The sequence below is a fragment of the Pararge aegeria genome, chromosome 4 (genome assembly GCF_905163445.1).
Source record: "Pararge aegeria chromosome 4, ilParAegt1.1, whole genome shotgun sequence".
NCBI lineage: Eukaryota > Metazoa > Arthropoda > Insecta > Lepidoptera > Nymphalidae > Pararge > Pararge aegeria.
This window is the reverse complement of record NC_053183.1, coordinates 17,771,870-17,788,980: the sequence shown is the minus strand read 5'-3', so window position 1 is coordinate 17,788,980 and position 17,111 is coordinate 17,771,870. Positions and strand designations below refer to the sequence as shown.

The 17,111-nt window shown below is 36.4% G+C and overlaps 1 protein-coding gene across 2 annotated transcripts in view; it reads right to left on the bottom strand.

Annotated features, from left to right (window-relative positions):
- Positions 1–438: 438 nt before the first annotated feature.
- Positions 439–17,111, bottom strand: part of LOC120623258 (organic cation transporter protein-like) — a 40,442-nt gene continuing 23,769 nt past the window's right edge. For both annotated transcript variants that reach the window (XM_039889179.1, XM_039889178.1), the window contains exons 3-12: positions 14,886–15,063; positions 12,179–12,308; positions 8,998–9,126; positions 7,476–7,668; positions 6,569–6,674; positions 5,739–5,971; positions 4,737–4,816; positions 4,126–4,301; positions 3,394–3,548; positions 439–2,443 (exon numbers count right to left, since the gene is read on the bottom strand). In XM_039889179.1, the coding sequence (XP_039745113.1) occupies positions 2,377–2,443; positions 3,394–3,548; positions 4,126–4,301; positions 4,737–4,816; positions 5,739–5,971; positions 6,569–6,674; positions 7,476–7,668; positions 8,998–9,126; positions 12,179–12,308; positions 14,886–15,063 (1,447 nt within the window). In that variant the 3' untranslated portion in view covers positions 439–2,376. The remainder of the gene's footprint in view (positions 2,444–3,393; positions 3,549–4,125; positions 4,302–4,736; positions 4,817–5,738; positions 5,972–6,568; positions 6,675–7,475; positions 7,669–8,997; positions 9,127–12,178; positions 12,309–14,885; positions 15,064–17,111) is intronic.

Sequence of the window (17,111 nt, the reverse complement as noted above, 5' to 3'; positions counted from 1 at the left end):
TTTTCATACCCAAGCTTTTTCATCATTCATGTTATGCTTGATATTATAATAGGATTTTTCTATAAGCTTACGTTTGATATAAACTTTTAACTTATTGAGATTCCTTGTTTCGCGTCCTAACAAAGCAATCAAGAAAATAAGTAAAAAAAACAAAAAAAATCAAATAAATAAATAAAGTATTATATATACAATAAAGTCATCCGCGTTCACTTGAAAATCACTCGGAATCCGTTTGTTGTACTAAGATAAAAAAAAGTAACCTATTTCCGTCCTTACATCTAACTCTATGCCCAAATTGCAAGTTGATTGATTGGTTATTAAGGACGTGAAGGAATGACAAACAAACAAACAGTCTTGCATCTATAATGTTAGTATGAAAATTAACGAAAAATAATATATCGCATAGCGATGGGATTGTTGTTTTTAAATGAAACGAAGTTTAATGTAAATTAGATTTTATATTTAAAAAAAAAATTTACGACATAATTAGCTAATAAATTCAGACTTGTTAAAACATCGCATGTTTAAACGTATTACGCATTCATTGTATTTACAAAAATATTTTATTTTACACGGAAAAATATAATCTAATGTCCTTTCCAGATTTGGTCCTAAAATTGTTAGAAAGTACCCAATAGCATATCTGTAATGGGCACATAGCGAGTGAAATTCTTATTGCGGTACTCATTCAGTATAACTTTGTCATACATGATTTTATTGAAACTTTAACCGTTTATGCAGCGGAAATTCTCAGAAGGAAAAAAATACCGATTTTGGAACATTCTTTATTGATGCTATAGGTCTTAGTGTTATTATACATAGCCTATAGCCTCTATAATTGGGCTATCCCACACCGGAAGAATTTTTCAAATCGGACCCATAATTCCCGAGATCATAGCGTTCAAATAAACAAACAAACTCTTCAGCTTTATATATTAGTATAAGATTACAGATAATATGGTAATAGCACACAACAATACTTGCTTTTAACAAGTGTTACAGGAACATTTGTTACAGTAACATATTTAATCAATGTAAGAGTGACGGCCATATTGTTATTGAGAAAGAAATTATTATTATTTATCAACTCTTCTTGTTATCCCAGGTTATCAGCAACTTGCACTCCGTATATCGAAGTGTCGATATTTTTTTTCGATATATCGATATAAAAAAATATGTGCCGAAAATGTATCAAACGATATATTTCCAATATAATACGTGACGCACACACGTGACTTGAGATATATACCAATATGATATATCCAATAAATATTGTGTTTTTTCTTACCGATGTACCGAAATTTATATCTTTTTTTTTTATCAATACTTTTTGGACCTTTGACATTCAAAAACGATTGAGAGCGTGAAATATTAACTAAGATACCCACCTAAGGGTAAGGTTTGCAGATGTTTTGTCGAATAACATTTTTTATAACAATGCTATATAACGGAATATGTATACTTAGCTAATTAAGTAAATATATAATGTGTACTTTAATTTTATTGTAATATTCTTAAAATAAGCATAATTTTACTTTATCATTCTTACTCAATATTAAAATAAACACTTCTACTAAAATTGACGCATTATCACAGAATGTTTTAAGTAAATAAATAAGTAGGTAACAATATTAAATTGAAATATTTTCATTAAAGTATCATTTTGTTTCGACGTAGAAGAAATATAATAGAATTTCAAACACCATTTAGCAATTTATTACATATTTCTCTTAGAATAGACCAGACCTAGCACGTTTGTTTAGTATGATAACCACGAAAACATATCTATTAGAACCGATTAGATTTTCATTACTTTTTAATGCAAAGAATAATTTTAAAATAATAAAAACGTACATTCATAAACCAAACTTTATGACAACTTCGTTCATTTACTTCTCTCTGCTAAAAGTTTTAGAAAGAAAGATTTTTGTTATTATAAATACTGTTGTGTACTGTTATACGCCGTATTTAGGCTTCGAACCCCTTTTCCAGCTGGCATTTATGAAGAAAACAGCGATTAAGTCAATTAGAGATAAAAAAATCTTATGATATTACAAAATACTAAAATATTCTCAATGATGTTTGACAGAACTAAATGAGAAAGGGAAATAATATTAATTGTTTCCGAAACAACTCTGCTTTGAATTAATGAAACAACTATTATTTTTATAACAACTCTCGTCACCAGATTTTTTTAATAAAAAGAGGTTAACTAATTTAGTATGTAATACTTATCCTTTTCTTACGATATTATACATAAGTACAAAGAACTTTATGTCTCGGAGGGTAGGCACAAAATGTGCTGTTTAGTTGGTTCGGCCAAATCGGCTACCTGGCGGTCAAATGCGATCCATTTTTAACTGTGTGATCCGACTGTTAAGTTATCAACGCTTTCATTTTATCATTTTCTTCCGGACTTTCGACTTCAACTTCTTCAACTTTTCTGTAAAAAAAAAGTTTAATTAAATATTGTTTACGAATTATGTCGAAGCATAACTCAGTTAAGGAGGAGTACATAGTCTTTGGTCACAGATAATAATAAGGCGGTTTGATATTCTTTGACACCTATTTTAGGCAACGATAGTTCACGCCTTAGAAGAGAAATTTCTGAAATAAACCAATAAAAACGATTTCACGTTACACTACTCGTCCTCGTTCGCAACAAAAAAAAAATGTAAACTTCCCTGAGAAATTTGAATGAAATCTCTTTCTTCTTCACTCAACGTAAGACAAGCAAGGTTCTTTCAAGTAACGAAATGTGACCATGAAATTTCACATTATATCGAATAAAAGAGTCTTTACCTCTATTCATAAGTACTTATAAGTATAGCATATTACCCGCCAAGGTAAGAGTGTTTTCTTGAATTCTTCCAGACCGGCCGGTTCTGTATCTCACTTGGGATCAAAGTTAGCTAGCCACTGTAGAAAGTTACCACCAACTAACCTGTATATATATAGCATATCATATTTTGCATTCAGAAACCTAAGTTTTCAACTCGGTTTGCAGATAGAATTACGAAACGTATTTTTATTATTTTTTGTTTTTTTTATTAAAGATATGCCAGCGCTTGACGAAAACCATGTCTGCTAGAAAGCAATGTTGAGGTTTAGGTTAGCGCACGCTTGCCTTCGAAATGCCTAATCACTCTTGCCTTAAAGGTACTCAAGAAATACGTGGCACGAAACAGTAGCCGGGTGGGCTGATACTGAAGATGTCAGAAACGTGGATAAAAAACGTTACGTTGACTGTTTAGCAACCACATAAGAATGCCATTGAACCGCGGTTTGGGCGTTATTCCATTGTTTCCCGCAGAAGCTAGCTAAATTTGGCGTCAAGTGAGATACGGAAGAGCATTGCAGTATACCAGACAGCTCGTCACTTAAATTCCTTACCCGCATAACGTATAGCTGGAAACGATCTTCTCGCCCTCCTCTATGGTCTGTGGCATCTGCATCCCGTTTGTCTCTGGCAGCAGCAAGCCGACTGAGCTGCCCACCACCGCGATCACTCCTAGAATGAGCAGTGGGAGGGATCTCCACACGTGTTCCTGGAAACCAGTCATTATTATAATGGATAGACGCAGGCATTACTTTGCGGAATTCCATGATATATATGTGAGGTATTATATTTGTTTTATGTTCTTAACTTCCACACTACTAACAGACACTTCATCATCACAATAAAACAACTTTATATTTAATTAACATCACATTTACTTTTAATAACACATTACGGACGCCCGCCATATTTCTTGCAAATACATTTAGACACAGAACGTGTATGAGTAGACCTACAAAGAGTATCATATTCATAAAAAGTGTATTTATTATAATCATAAAAATATTGAAGCGGTGATAGCCGAGTGGGTAGGACTTCGACATCACTTTCGGTGGTACGAGTTCGAATCCCAATCCCACTTCCACTAAGTTATGTGCGCTTACAATTAAAATTTCACTTGCTTCATCGGTGAAGGAAAACATCGTGAGGACATACCTGATATTTCTCAATAGTATTGTCAAAGGCGTGTGAAGTCCACCAGCGTTGTGGACTACGGCTTTAACCCCTTCTCATTGTGAGAGGAGAACCGTGAGAAATGGGTTGATATGATGATGATGTATGGTTACCGAGTACACGATGTAGGGCGACACGATGGTGGCCACGTAGCCGCTCACGTGGATGAGCGCCGTGCCGGACGCCCGCACGGGCGTGGGCAACAACTCCGCCGACCACTGGATGGCGGCGTTGTACGCCATGTTGATGAGAAAACGCGCCATTATCGCTAGCGACACCTGCGCGACGCCTGCGACAACATTATACTATTTTTTTTTTTACCCCTTTTGGGAAAATAAACATTTGTAAATATCATATAGCCATAGCCATACCAATATCCATAGTTATTCGATAGAGCCATTATCTATCTATACTTATAATAAAACTGTAACTGGAAGATTTCTGTACATTTTATATATTTTGAAAATTTCGACCGGGGGTTGCTTTATAATCGATACTGAGAACAAACAGATTTTTATTTAATTTTTGTCTGTCTGTCTGTCCGGGCATCACGTGAAAACTACTGGACGGATAAAATTTGGTTTTTGTTTTATTTAAGCGGACTCTAATCGGCGTAAAGCGTAGTATCGAATGACTCTGAAACTACTAAGCTGATTTTAATAATTCTTTCACCGCAACTTCGTAAAAGTAACCCGTCAGAAAAAATAACTCAAATTGTATCTACCTTTAGGTACAAACGCAGCGATTAGAATGAGTACTCCTGATATGATCATGGGTCCGCATGTCAGAATTCTCCGACCCCACCTAAAAGCAGAAAAAAATGAGTGTAACATTTGATTAAGACTACGCAGTAGCGTCTGTAGTTAAAAATTATTCATTGTAAAGTCAAAATCGGACGCTCCGGTTTCGGAGCGAAACGTGCGTAGAGAAGACCTGTTTGGTGTGGAGTATAAGGATTGAAGAAATTAATAATTGGTGTAATTATTAATTTCTTCAATCCTTATACTACAGATTCTCCTGCTTTTCGCGGAGTATAGCAAATTAAGCTTAATTTTCATAATCTACGCACGCTACTACTAGAAACAGTGGTATGTCACTTTTATTCCAAAAAACCTACTAATAGTTTAAATGTAAAAGTGTTGGTTCGTTTTTTACAACCTTTTGCATTTATCAATCTTGTAGAAATTCGGCAATATAGCTTGTATACTGGAGACGGACTTAGGATACTTATAAAGAAACCGTTATCGCAAAATTAAAAAATAATTCTACTGACAATCACAAACAATCTGAAATTCCGCCTAAGCTCTATATATCGTATATCCCATCTTCACTCTAAAAACATAAGATATCTACTTTTGTTTCGCGGGAAAAGAACTGGGTGGTATTTAAAAAAAAAGTCACTATAGTCAATTAAAATAGAATTTTACTTGGCCAATAAAAAAGAAGAACTTTTAATGAAATTCTTTAAATATTAATTCTCTAGTGTATTAAAGGATTTATCTAGTCCAACACAAAATAAGTGTTACAAGTTTGACTCTACAAAAAAGTCACTAGGGAACTTTTAGTGAAATTCTTTAAAAAGTCACTTGTGTATAATGAAGGATCATTCTAATCCAACACAAAATAAGTGTGTCAAGTTGGATTCAAAAGTCACTAGGGTTATACGAAAAGATCTTACTCTATGAAAAAAAAAACCTTAATGAATTAAAAAAAAAGTCGAAAGTACTTGTCCAAAACAAAAGCCAGCAGTGTGACCGACGGAATCTCAGTGGCTGAAGTCAAGGTGAACGTGATGAAGAAGTCGAAACCGAGCCCCTCAGACATGCGTACCAGCCCGTCAAAGATGGCCGCGCACGCCATGTATACCACCACCATGATCAACATCATCTTACGGAGCGGCCCGCTCTTGAACACGTCCTTCATTGACTCGTTGGTCTGCCTTGTCTGGCTTGCGGAAACCTGTAATCATCAAAGTCGAATAATTCTTTATCTAAATACTAGACCAGCAACGACTTAGAAATTAAAAATCACTAGTTAAAAAAATATTGCAACTTAACTCCCTTATGCATCATACTTAGGCATCGCAAAGTTGTATGAATGAAATGTCTTAAGAAAAAAACGTTTCACCAACTTTTCGGTGTTAACTTTAGGTTAACGATTTATATATGTATAGGAATCTCCTTAGATTAGGCGTTACATTTAGGTATTGCCTTGTTCATAGTTAGCGATAACGGGCATTACCGTTGCTATTCTCACGCACAAATAAATAAATAAATAAATATACTATAACATTACAAACATGGCCATCTAGCCCTAAAGTAAGCATAGCTTGTGTTATGAATACAAAGACGACTGATGAATATTTTTATGAATAATTTACATAAATACTTCTAATATACAGATAAACACCCAGACACTGAAAAGCATGCATGTTTATTTTACAAACATTTTCCAGGTGTGGGAATCGAACCTGCGACCTACGACTCAAAAGGCAGGATTGCGCTGCCCACCGCGCAATTTGCCTCTAAATATTTACCAAACAGGAACTACACTTACAATAAATTCATCCATAACGTCATCAGGTACTTTGGTTCTGTTAACTTTTTCAAATCGCCTTATAACTTTGACGGCGTCATTGACGCGACCTCGGGAAGAAAGCCATCTGAAAAAATGTAAGCGTTTCTATTGATCTACGAGCTTGATGTACAATCTATGTTATTGTAAGCTTTTATTTGTTTTTTTTTATTGTTATCAACATCATCAAGTCATTGCAGGATTATAAAGATAGAACGACGAACAAAATGGGTGGCTCGGACTCAGTAGCCTCAGTAGATACTAACCTAAACAGATTTGTTGTATTCAGTGGATGTACAATGTACATTCTTGACGACTGATTCACTTATCGTTTATCTATCTATCGATGTAAACTAGTCGATTTAGTTCTACAAATGCATTCCGGCCATCGAACATCATTACGTTGTTGACATTCCATGGCAATACTACCTACTCTTAATGCTACATGATAATCTTATGTAGAATACATTGCCATCTTCAGCATATTATTTTGTGCGTATAGTTTATGAAATAATGAATAAATAACACAAGTACTTATGATAATCTGTGGCGTTCGATTGCGCGGATTGAACTAGACGTCTGTGAGATCGAGCCGTAAGTTGACGATTATGAGTACACGTTACGACCTTTATGAAACCACAAGTATTTGGTATTTGGAAAGAATGGAAAAAATTTTTTCCTTTCAATTGAAGTCATCCTTAGTAATATTATAAATGGTAAAGTGTGTTTGTTTGTTTGTCCTTCCTTAATGCCCTAACTAAGCAACTAATCAGCTTGATTTTTGGCATAGAGTTGAAACGACGAAGAAATTAATATACTTTATATCATGGAAAACAGAAGATTCCAGGGAATTTATAAGTACTAGTAATAAGATATTGTTCATACTAACCTCGCACTCTCAGGCACAGTGTAAGGTACAGCGATGACCATGAGGAACGGTATGGTAGTTGCCCACAGCAGGTTCCTCCAGTCACCGATCCACAGAGCAAGCCACGGCAGTATGAGGCACCCACCACCGAAGTACAAGGCGATCGAGAGGTTCGCTACCCAGGTGCGGTAGCGGGGCCCTACATATTCCAGCACTGTAATAGAACACTGCTTTTAAATATAGTGGTATATCATCTATCATTTATTCTTTTTAATTTTTTTTAAATTCTTAACAATGCTTAAAAATAAAATAAAAAACACTATTAAAAATTTATTTAAAAAAAACATCCACCCTCCGCTTGCGGGGCTTTTAAATGCCCAAGCAACCGGCGGTCAGGGCTCCAGAGTGAGGAACCTCCTCACAATACGCGCCGTTTCAAGGACTACTGCCTTCTGTATCCGACCCTTGATCCAACAACCAAGCGAAAGCTTCTTAAGATGTTGGTCGAAGCTTTTCGCGAGAAGACCATTGACTGAAACGACGATCGGTACAATAACGGTTGACTCAACATTCCACATGGCGGAAATCTCGTGAGCAAGGTCCAAGTATATAGAGACTTTTTCCTTTTCAGCTTTCACCAGATTATCGTCATGTGGAATAGTAATGTCAACAATTATTGCACGGCGCACTGATCGATCGACTAGCACTATATCAGGTCTATTAGAGACTATTTGCTGTAATGGTATATCATTATTTTTATTTTTATTTATTACTTTTATTTATAAAGACATTGCAGGTTCACTGGCACCTTGTACGGGTCTCCAGAATGAGAAGAAGAGGCCACCTCGCCGGCCGGGTGCGGATTGCCGCCTGTGACCATCAACCTAGGATAGGTGTTGAACCTTATATGCCTGTAATTACACCGTCAAACACGCCCTTCAGACCGCATTGCAATAATTCCGCTTTGCGGCAGAAATACGGCGGCAGTACCTCTATCTATCTGGTGGGAGGCGTTGGCCTTCGCTAGTGGTAACTAGCAAGCGCCAAGTAAAAAAGAAAAGTATCAAGTACTATCAGACGTACTTGATACTACTAATGTAATAAAATTAATAACGGAGTCATCATAGTCATATGAACCCATAACCGGTACACGACAGGGCACTTGTCTACTGCCACAATAAGAAGAGCTTAGGCAGTAGTCCAACACGCTGAATGCGGATTGGTGGACTCCACACGCCTTTGAGAACTCTATAGAGAACTCTCAGGCATGCAGTGGCGTGCACTTCGTACAAGCACAAAAGCACTGCCTACCCTAAAAATTATGTATAGCCCGTATAGGAGGAGGATGTATGGCATTTCTACTGTGTGCATACCCTGGTAAGAAACCCACTGCAGGCATGAGGGTTTCCTCACGATGTTTTCCTTCACTGTCGAAGCAAGTGACATTTTAATTGCTTAAAACGCACTCAACTTAGAAAAGTTAGAGGTGTGTCCTGGGATCCTAATCACTAGGCTTAAGCGTACTTATAACGGAATAACTCACCTAAAATGTACATGATCATAAAGCAGCTGTCGTAGGACATGCCAACTAGTAATCTGCAGAACGCGAAGTCCCATATTCCCGTCGTGTAGATACTGGCAACTCCGCCGACGAACGCAATGACATTTGACCCTGTTCATATTAACAAGGTTCACTTTAATTGACGGGTTGTTTTAACTTCAAATCCGTGTCTTCATAAGCGATTTGTTAGCGACTGCTAACCATACTACAATGCATAATTACGTGGATCATACATATATGTTATAATCTTTTCTTTTTAATAAACACGATTTTATAAATTTAAAATTCATATAAAAAACATTTTTACACATTTTTAAATGCATTTAAAATGCATGTAAAAATGTTTGCAATATTTTTATTTAGGAATAAATTTTTATTGCCGCACCAACCCGTACCTTATAACAACTACTTTCGCCAAAGGTTGTCTGGGAGAGATCGCTTTAGCGATAAGACCGCCTTTGCACACTTAAAGTTGTTTTTAATATTTTTTTATTTTTATCTATTGTGTTTCAATTTGTATTTTGTTTATGTGTGTGCAATAAAGAATTTGATAAAAATAATAATAATAAAAAATTTCGGAACCGACAGGATTTTAACCTGCAACTCTCTGGCAATCGCGGCCTAGTTAGGATTTTTTATATGCATTTTAAATTTATAAAATTGTGTCATATATATTTCCTCCAAGTGTTGTTTCCTATGTTAAAACACTATAAAAATTATAATTTTATTAAAAAGCAATGTGTCATCTTTTGTTTCAATTTTATCATTGTAATATGGACGTTTTAAAAGTATATTGAAACTACAATGTTTCCTACTAGATTGCGCTACAGTCGCTGTAATACTTATATAAATGCATATTCTAATTTCAGCATCGGCAGTTGGAGAGCTGTAGCTTAGTGGTCAAAGTGCTTAGGCCGCGATTGCCAGATAGTCGCAGGTTCGAATCCTGTCAAGTGTAGGTAAAAGCACTATAAAAAGTATAAAATTAAGCGTTCAGGCATAATGCCGCGTAAAAACCAAATAGGAGTAGGTACACTTACATTATATACACCACTTACCCTCAGCTAGCATGGGAGGGACACAATTATATCCCCGGGGAAAGGATAAAAAAATTTCTTCTCCCACAGTTTTATCAACTGGAAATAATATCTAACTAATATATATATATGTGGCTAATATAATAATATCTAACTAATATATATATCTGGCTTCACGGAAGATCAGCGCTGTGTCTTAACAGGCACTGCAAACATGCTGAGTGAAGACCATTTTGGGATCACACCGTTCCTATAATTGTTGTGTAGACTATTAAGTTGTATTTTAATTCTAGTGTGTGTATATCCAAATAAAGTTTTTCTTTCTTTCTAATTATATCCCGTGCCAGTGGATATAATCGGGGGATATAATTTTTGTCTCCTGCCCGTGCTAGCCCTACGGTGAAATTGAAGTTGACTAACTTGTAGTGGAATGAAAAAATAATATTTCATTATTTCGTTCGTTGATAGTAATTTAACCTTTTAACATTAACCTAAACAATAACGGAGGTTATCAAATGGATGCATATTTTGTTTTTTGGGTGACGTTACTTAATATCGTCATAGATAGTTATATATCGTGTAATAAACATTGTAAGAGAAGTAGGTGATAATGTTAAAAAAATACAAAGTCATAGTCAAATATTTCTTTATTCTAATAGGCACATAGTTGGCACATTGATGCGTAAATTACATGAAAATATGATATAGAAGTGAGATAAGATGGCGGGTTCCAAACGAGCCCAATTAAACCAAACTACGTAAGTGATAATAAGAAATTAACTACACCGAAACGAACTTTGAAATGTGTATTAGTTAAGAGGGCAATCTCGCTACTTTTAGATTTGATTTTTACAGTAGTCGATCAAGTTTGATTCACCCAAATAAAAAAAAAACTAAGTAGAGGGAACACAATGGTCCTAAAGTTAAGAGGAAAGTGTATGTGAGGTTCTTCATGCAAATGTATTCCCCTATTACCCTTGGGATAATGCCTAAAGAACAATCATTTTTTTTCTTTTTTTTAGCCCTTCTGGTAAGTGATGATGCAGTCTAAGATGGTAGCGGGCTAACCTTTTAGGGTTAGGAGGTATGGTAGTCATATCTGTATCTTCTTGTCTCTTAATCGTCTTTGTCGGTAGGGTAGACCAGACCAGCGCTCACCGTTGCGCCAGGCAGGTCGTCAAATTAAAGTCAGTAGTTTTTTATTTTTTTTTAATGCTTGTTGCTTTTGAAAATGTATTAAACATAATATATGTATTTATATTTATCATTTAAACATTTTCGCATTATTAGGAAACGTACATAAATAGCTTAGGTTTTTTATAAATCTTTCGTTATGTAAACAAAGCACGCCTGCTGGTGCGATAGCCATTTGTTTCTTGACATACATAAGTAAATTATATCTCTATTGAGACATTTTACTAAAATTAATTTAAGGGAAAACAACGTTATATATGAATGCTCTGTTTGGATGTAGCAATTTAACCATTACAAAAATAACAAAATAAAAAAAAAATGACCGATAATTTACCTTTTTTACTGCAATCTTCAGAGGATTCTAATATAAATATGAAAAAGTAGATTTGTAAAACGTGACGGAGAACACCCCATTCTCAGGCGACATATAACACAGTTTTAGAGTGAGAATTGAATTGAAATGTGTTCCCGAGTTGAACATAATACTTTTCATATCGATCGCGAGGAAAAAAAATTAGATGAATATAAATATTTCTGAAACAGATTTATTTTGATTTTGAAATGAAGAAATAAAGAAAGAGAAACCTAGATGTAATCTGTCTTAAAATTTAAAACTACAATTAGTTTTAGTTTGAAAATTTTTAGACAGATGATCGGCTCAGTTTTCTATGAGAAAACAGGGGAATACAAAACATGAATGTCGTCCATTTTTTACAGGTAAAACCGGTATGAGCCGCAGCTGTCCCTTTCGCACTCTACGGGGGAGACAGGCTAAGCGCGACGGCATTAGTTTTTTCAAAACCTATTTATCAAATCATTATTTCTCAGAAATGCCTATGATAGTCCAACGTTAATAAAGAAGTTTTGAATTGAATTTAAATATATAGATTAAGTACCTAATTAAGTCGGCACGCAAACAATTAAATTCTTACCAACCAAAGCCGGCACTCTGCCGAAGTGGTCAGCCATCCAGCCGAAGTAGATGCCTCCGACAAACGAGCCCACGAAGAAGATGGTCTGAGCGAGAGGTGTGTAGCCGGCATTCTCGCATACCCAGCCTCGCTGAAATACGGAAATTCAGAGCTGCAACATTCTTTTTTTCAATGAAAATAAGTAACGGACCTAGATGATGGTCAATCTGACGGTAATTGGAAAAGCCTTGCCTATAAACACAGCAACACTTCGCAGGGCATGCAACGTCCTGCAACATACCACCTTTGCCAAATTGTATACGTTGTTTTGTTATAATTTTCTTTCTTTTATGTGCCGCTGCCCATCCGAGCAATACAATATTATTTTTTATTATTTTATAGGTAAGTACTTGCTTAAAATACCTGACTTTTTAGGATGTTGGTACAATAACCTCAATTTCAAAATTCAATTTTCATTTATTTAATTTTTACTCCAATCACTTTTGAAACGTCAAGTATGTCTGTTTGTACTGAGTCCGACGACGTGTACCGACGTGGGATCATTCTACCGAGAAGAAACTCAGCACTTGCTCTTTTCCAACATCAACAATTTACATACCCTGAGTCTTACTTGGAACTTGACCGAGATTCAAGACTCCGTAATCATCATAGATGACCGATAGCTATAACTCTTAGTCCATGTGCCAAACTTGATAAAAATAATATTTTGATTATGTAAATTCGTTATCAAAGCAATAAAAAATGTTATCGCAAAGACTTGTTATAATTAAAATGGAAATTACTGGACAATTATTGATAAAGTCGCATAAGACGCTGTATATTTTATGCTAACATCTGTGATGCTCTGTTTATAGGCGATATTTAACGTCCGTCAATTATTATTACGAGTAAAATTGTGGTATTAATATTGAACTACTATAAAACCATGAGAGAACCAAAGAACTTGTTTGGCTTAACCAAGTGGATTGATGGAATCCACAATCCTTGTGAGAACATTATGGAGAACTCTCCGGCGTTATATATTTTATTTGCCTAAAACGCACCTAACTTAGAGGTGCGTGTTAGGGGTGCGTGTGCTAGGATACAAACTCGACTACGCGAAAGGGAAGTCGAAGTCCTACCCACTGGGCTATTACCGCTTCAGTTCTCACACGTCGCAGTTTACGCCTTTCCAACTGCCTTTTCTTTTACAATGTGTAAGAGAATTGCGAAATAGAGCCCTGCTAAAATATTATATCAAAAGAATCGAATCTACTTTTCCATACAAACTAATTCAAACATTCTTTTATCTGTTCACTTATGACAACCCTATTAAAGATATGCCGACACGCGCATAGTACCCGATTAAGTTACAGGCGTCACATGATTTTAATTTTGAATGTGATGTCAGGGCTGTGTATGATTTCTTTCAGTAAAAACTATTTCAGTGACACTAAAACTATTGGGTTTTCGGTTTCATAGATAAGTCTCAGAGACAGTACACAATGTACCTCTAAAGCCTGTGAAGTATTATTTCGGTTTTCATTTACACGTTGCATAAGTCAAAGTCAAAGTCAAATATTTCTTTATTCAAATAGGCACATAGATGGCACTTTTGATGCGTTATTATATACAAAATGTGTACATAGCAGTGAGTAGTGATGGCGATAACTACAATCGTTAACTTAAAACTAAAGCTACGAGGGTTCCAATCGCGCCCTGGTCTAAGAAGAAGCCCACAACAAACTTAGCCGGGTGTTCTTTTTGTTATCACCATCTCACATTGTCATTAGAAAATATTTAAGAAGCAACCTGGTTAGAGCAATTGTTTACACCCAAGCTTTTTTATCGTTTACGTAATCCTTTATACTATAATAGGACTTTTCTATAAGCTTTCGCTTAATACAAACTTTGAACTTCTTTAGTGACATCCCCAAGATATCAACCGGTAATTTATTGTAAAATTGTATACAATTTCCTTTAAATGAACTGCTTATTTTGTGTAGTCTAGTGTACTGCACTGCAAGTTTATTTTTGCTTCTAACGTTCAAATTATTGCAGTCACATTTTCTTTTAAATTTTTTTTTATAGACTCCAATGGTAAGTAAGACGAGGTGCATTGAATTGCTACCACTAAAGTAAACTTACTGTCTTAGTTATTACAATCAGGTGTGCCATATGCTTGGTCTGTAAATTTTTACCATACAAAATAGGTCAAATTATCTTTATCGAAATTTGATGAAATGGGTATATTAAAATTGGATCAAATGCCATATCCGGTCTTAAATATAGGTAGTATTTCCTCATTGCCTCGCAGAGAACGTTATCAGTCCGTCCAAATATTATCGCTTTGCGTGATAGTAATCGTTACCTAAATAGATAGTCGAAGTTTGTTATCTAAGCCAGCTAATCATAATAAGTATAAGAGCAGCTTGCTTGGATTAAGGTCTGTATCCTTCTCTCCAAGGTGAGGTGCCAAGGTTGTGGCATAACAGAATAAGAAATAATACTGTCAGAATATCAAAGCTGAAAGTCATTCATTGGGTGATGATGGTAGAGTTTTAGAGCTTTTCGTGGCAAAGCTCGTCCGGGGAAATCATCACGCTCATCATCGAAATCAGACCGATTGAAGAGGGTCAAAGAAAGTCCAAAGGAGTCGGTTACAACATACAAACGTAACAAAAAAGACAGGTAAAGGTAATAAAACGCGTGTAAAATGAACTCTTACCTCACTAACAACAGTCTCATAGGGAATGTCCCCAAGCTCAAACTCCCATCCGTTCTTGCAGGCCACGATGGGTGTATCAGGGGGCACGGAGTTGTTCTGTAGCACGTGCGTCCAGTTAGCGTCGTACATCAGGCACCGCTCCCATGTGTCTCCGGCAGACGGCGCCGTGAGGTTACGTCTGTAATTAAGACGCCATTCTTTATTTTATATCTTCTTATACAAACTTTCTCGTTTAAACACAAGTCTACTTGTGCTGTAGCCTTAGTACAAGATTTTCGTTAACGAGTATTGAAATACTTGAACATCGGAGCGAAATGGATTTGCATTGTGTTAAAACTCAAATTCTTCAGCTCGAACGTTTATTTTTGACAGAACGTTTGTAACAATAGATTGTTCAACAAGGGGGTAAAGTAATGTCTTACGTTACGCTCGGGAGTTGCATCTATAATCCTGAGTGTAGTGATGGGTTTTAGGGGTGCCCAAAACGAAGGCTGCTTTAAGAGTTGAATACTTTACTTTACTCACTTCGCGCGGCAATAAAATCAAGTTTCTGAGTGATTATTTTTACAATGTCTATGGTTCGCACTTCACTTGCTCTGGTGTGTGACTGGGACGCCATCATATGTCAGAGTGATAAAGCAATAGAATGAACAGATTTTGTTTAGACACGGTCCTTATTCAAATCATAAAACCCAGCTTACTTGCCCTTTTGAATGTATAAGTTTAGAAAATAATTGCAGATTACCATTATAGTAAATAGTACCTATGAACTGTGGTAAGTACTTCGTAGAATGTTGGCTATATATCTAGTAGGTAGTCAACCTACTTATAAAATAGCCCACCCACCCGCATTGGAGCAACGTCATCATCATCATCTCAATCAATTGACGTCCACTGCTGTACATAGGTCTTTAGCAGGGAGTTCCACAATGCACGGTCCTGGACCGTTTGCCTCCAGCGGCTCCCAGCTACTCGCCTAATGGCATCTGTCCACCTCGTTGGGGGCCGACCTACGCTGCGTTTACCGGTGCGGGGTCGCCATTCCAGCACCTTAAACCCCCAACGTCCATCGGTTCTCCGAGCTATGTGCCCCGTCCATTGTGACTTCAGCTTCGCGCTGAGCTACGTCGGTAACTCTAGTTCTTCTACGGATCTCCTCATTTCTGATTTGATCACGTAGATATACTCCTAACATAGCTCTCTCCATCGCTCGCTGAGTGACTCTGAGCCTTGTTATGAGGCCCACAGTTAGCGACCATGTCTCTGATCCGTAAGTTGGAGCAGCGTGATGGGTCTAAACTCGACGTTAGGCTCAAGGTGTGAGGTAACTAAGCCTAAAGTGATAAGTGAATAATTTATCTCGTGGCGATTATCATGGCTCAAAACTCGACCACGCGTAGCTCTAATGGGTATTATTTACGATTTATGTGTCCACAAATAGATTTACCAGACAAACAGGTGGTACCTAAGTAATGGTTTAAAATTACTTGTTAATCTCAATTGTTTTATTATTGTCTTGATGTATGTGTGTGTGTGTGTGCATGAGTGTGGTGTGTGCGTGTATATGTGCGTATGAGCGAGGGTGTGCGTGTGCGTGTTTGCGTGGGCGGGTGCGTGCGCGTGTATGTGAGTGAGGGTAGGTTTAGCTATTTGTATGGGACATGGGTATTGGTATAATAATTGCTATAAGTAAGGATTTAATTCACCTTAACATGTCTTACATTGTCCCAATAGGAATTTTTAACCTGGAAAATCAGTGTGAAATGTAAGCGAGATATATGTTTTCTAAAAAAAATGTGTTTGGTCGAAAAACCCTATTCAATCATATCATTGACGCTAATCAAATTAAGATCGACATAAATGATACCTATCTACAAAAGTGACAGTAGATACAAAAAAGTTAAAGCTGTCCGCTTATCACATAATATTGGCAGCCAAATGGCGCAGTGGGCAGCGACCCGTTTTCCTGATTCCAAGGCCGTGGGTTCGATTCCCACAACTAGAATTTTTTTGTGTGATGAACATGAATGTTTTTCAGTGGCTGTGTGTTTATCTGTATATTATAACTATTAATGCATATTGTACTAAGATAATTACCAATATCAAAAGCTATGCTTACTTGGTCGCTAGATGGCGATTTGAGTATTGTCGTAGTATATTTATTTATTTATTATTGACAATGTATGAACCCACGGCCTTGGACTCAGAAAGCAGGGTCGCTGCCCA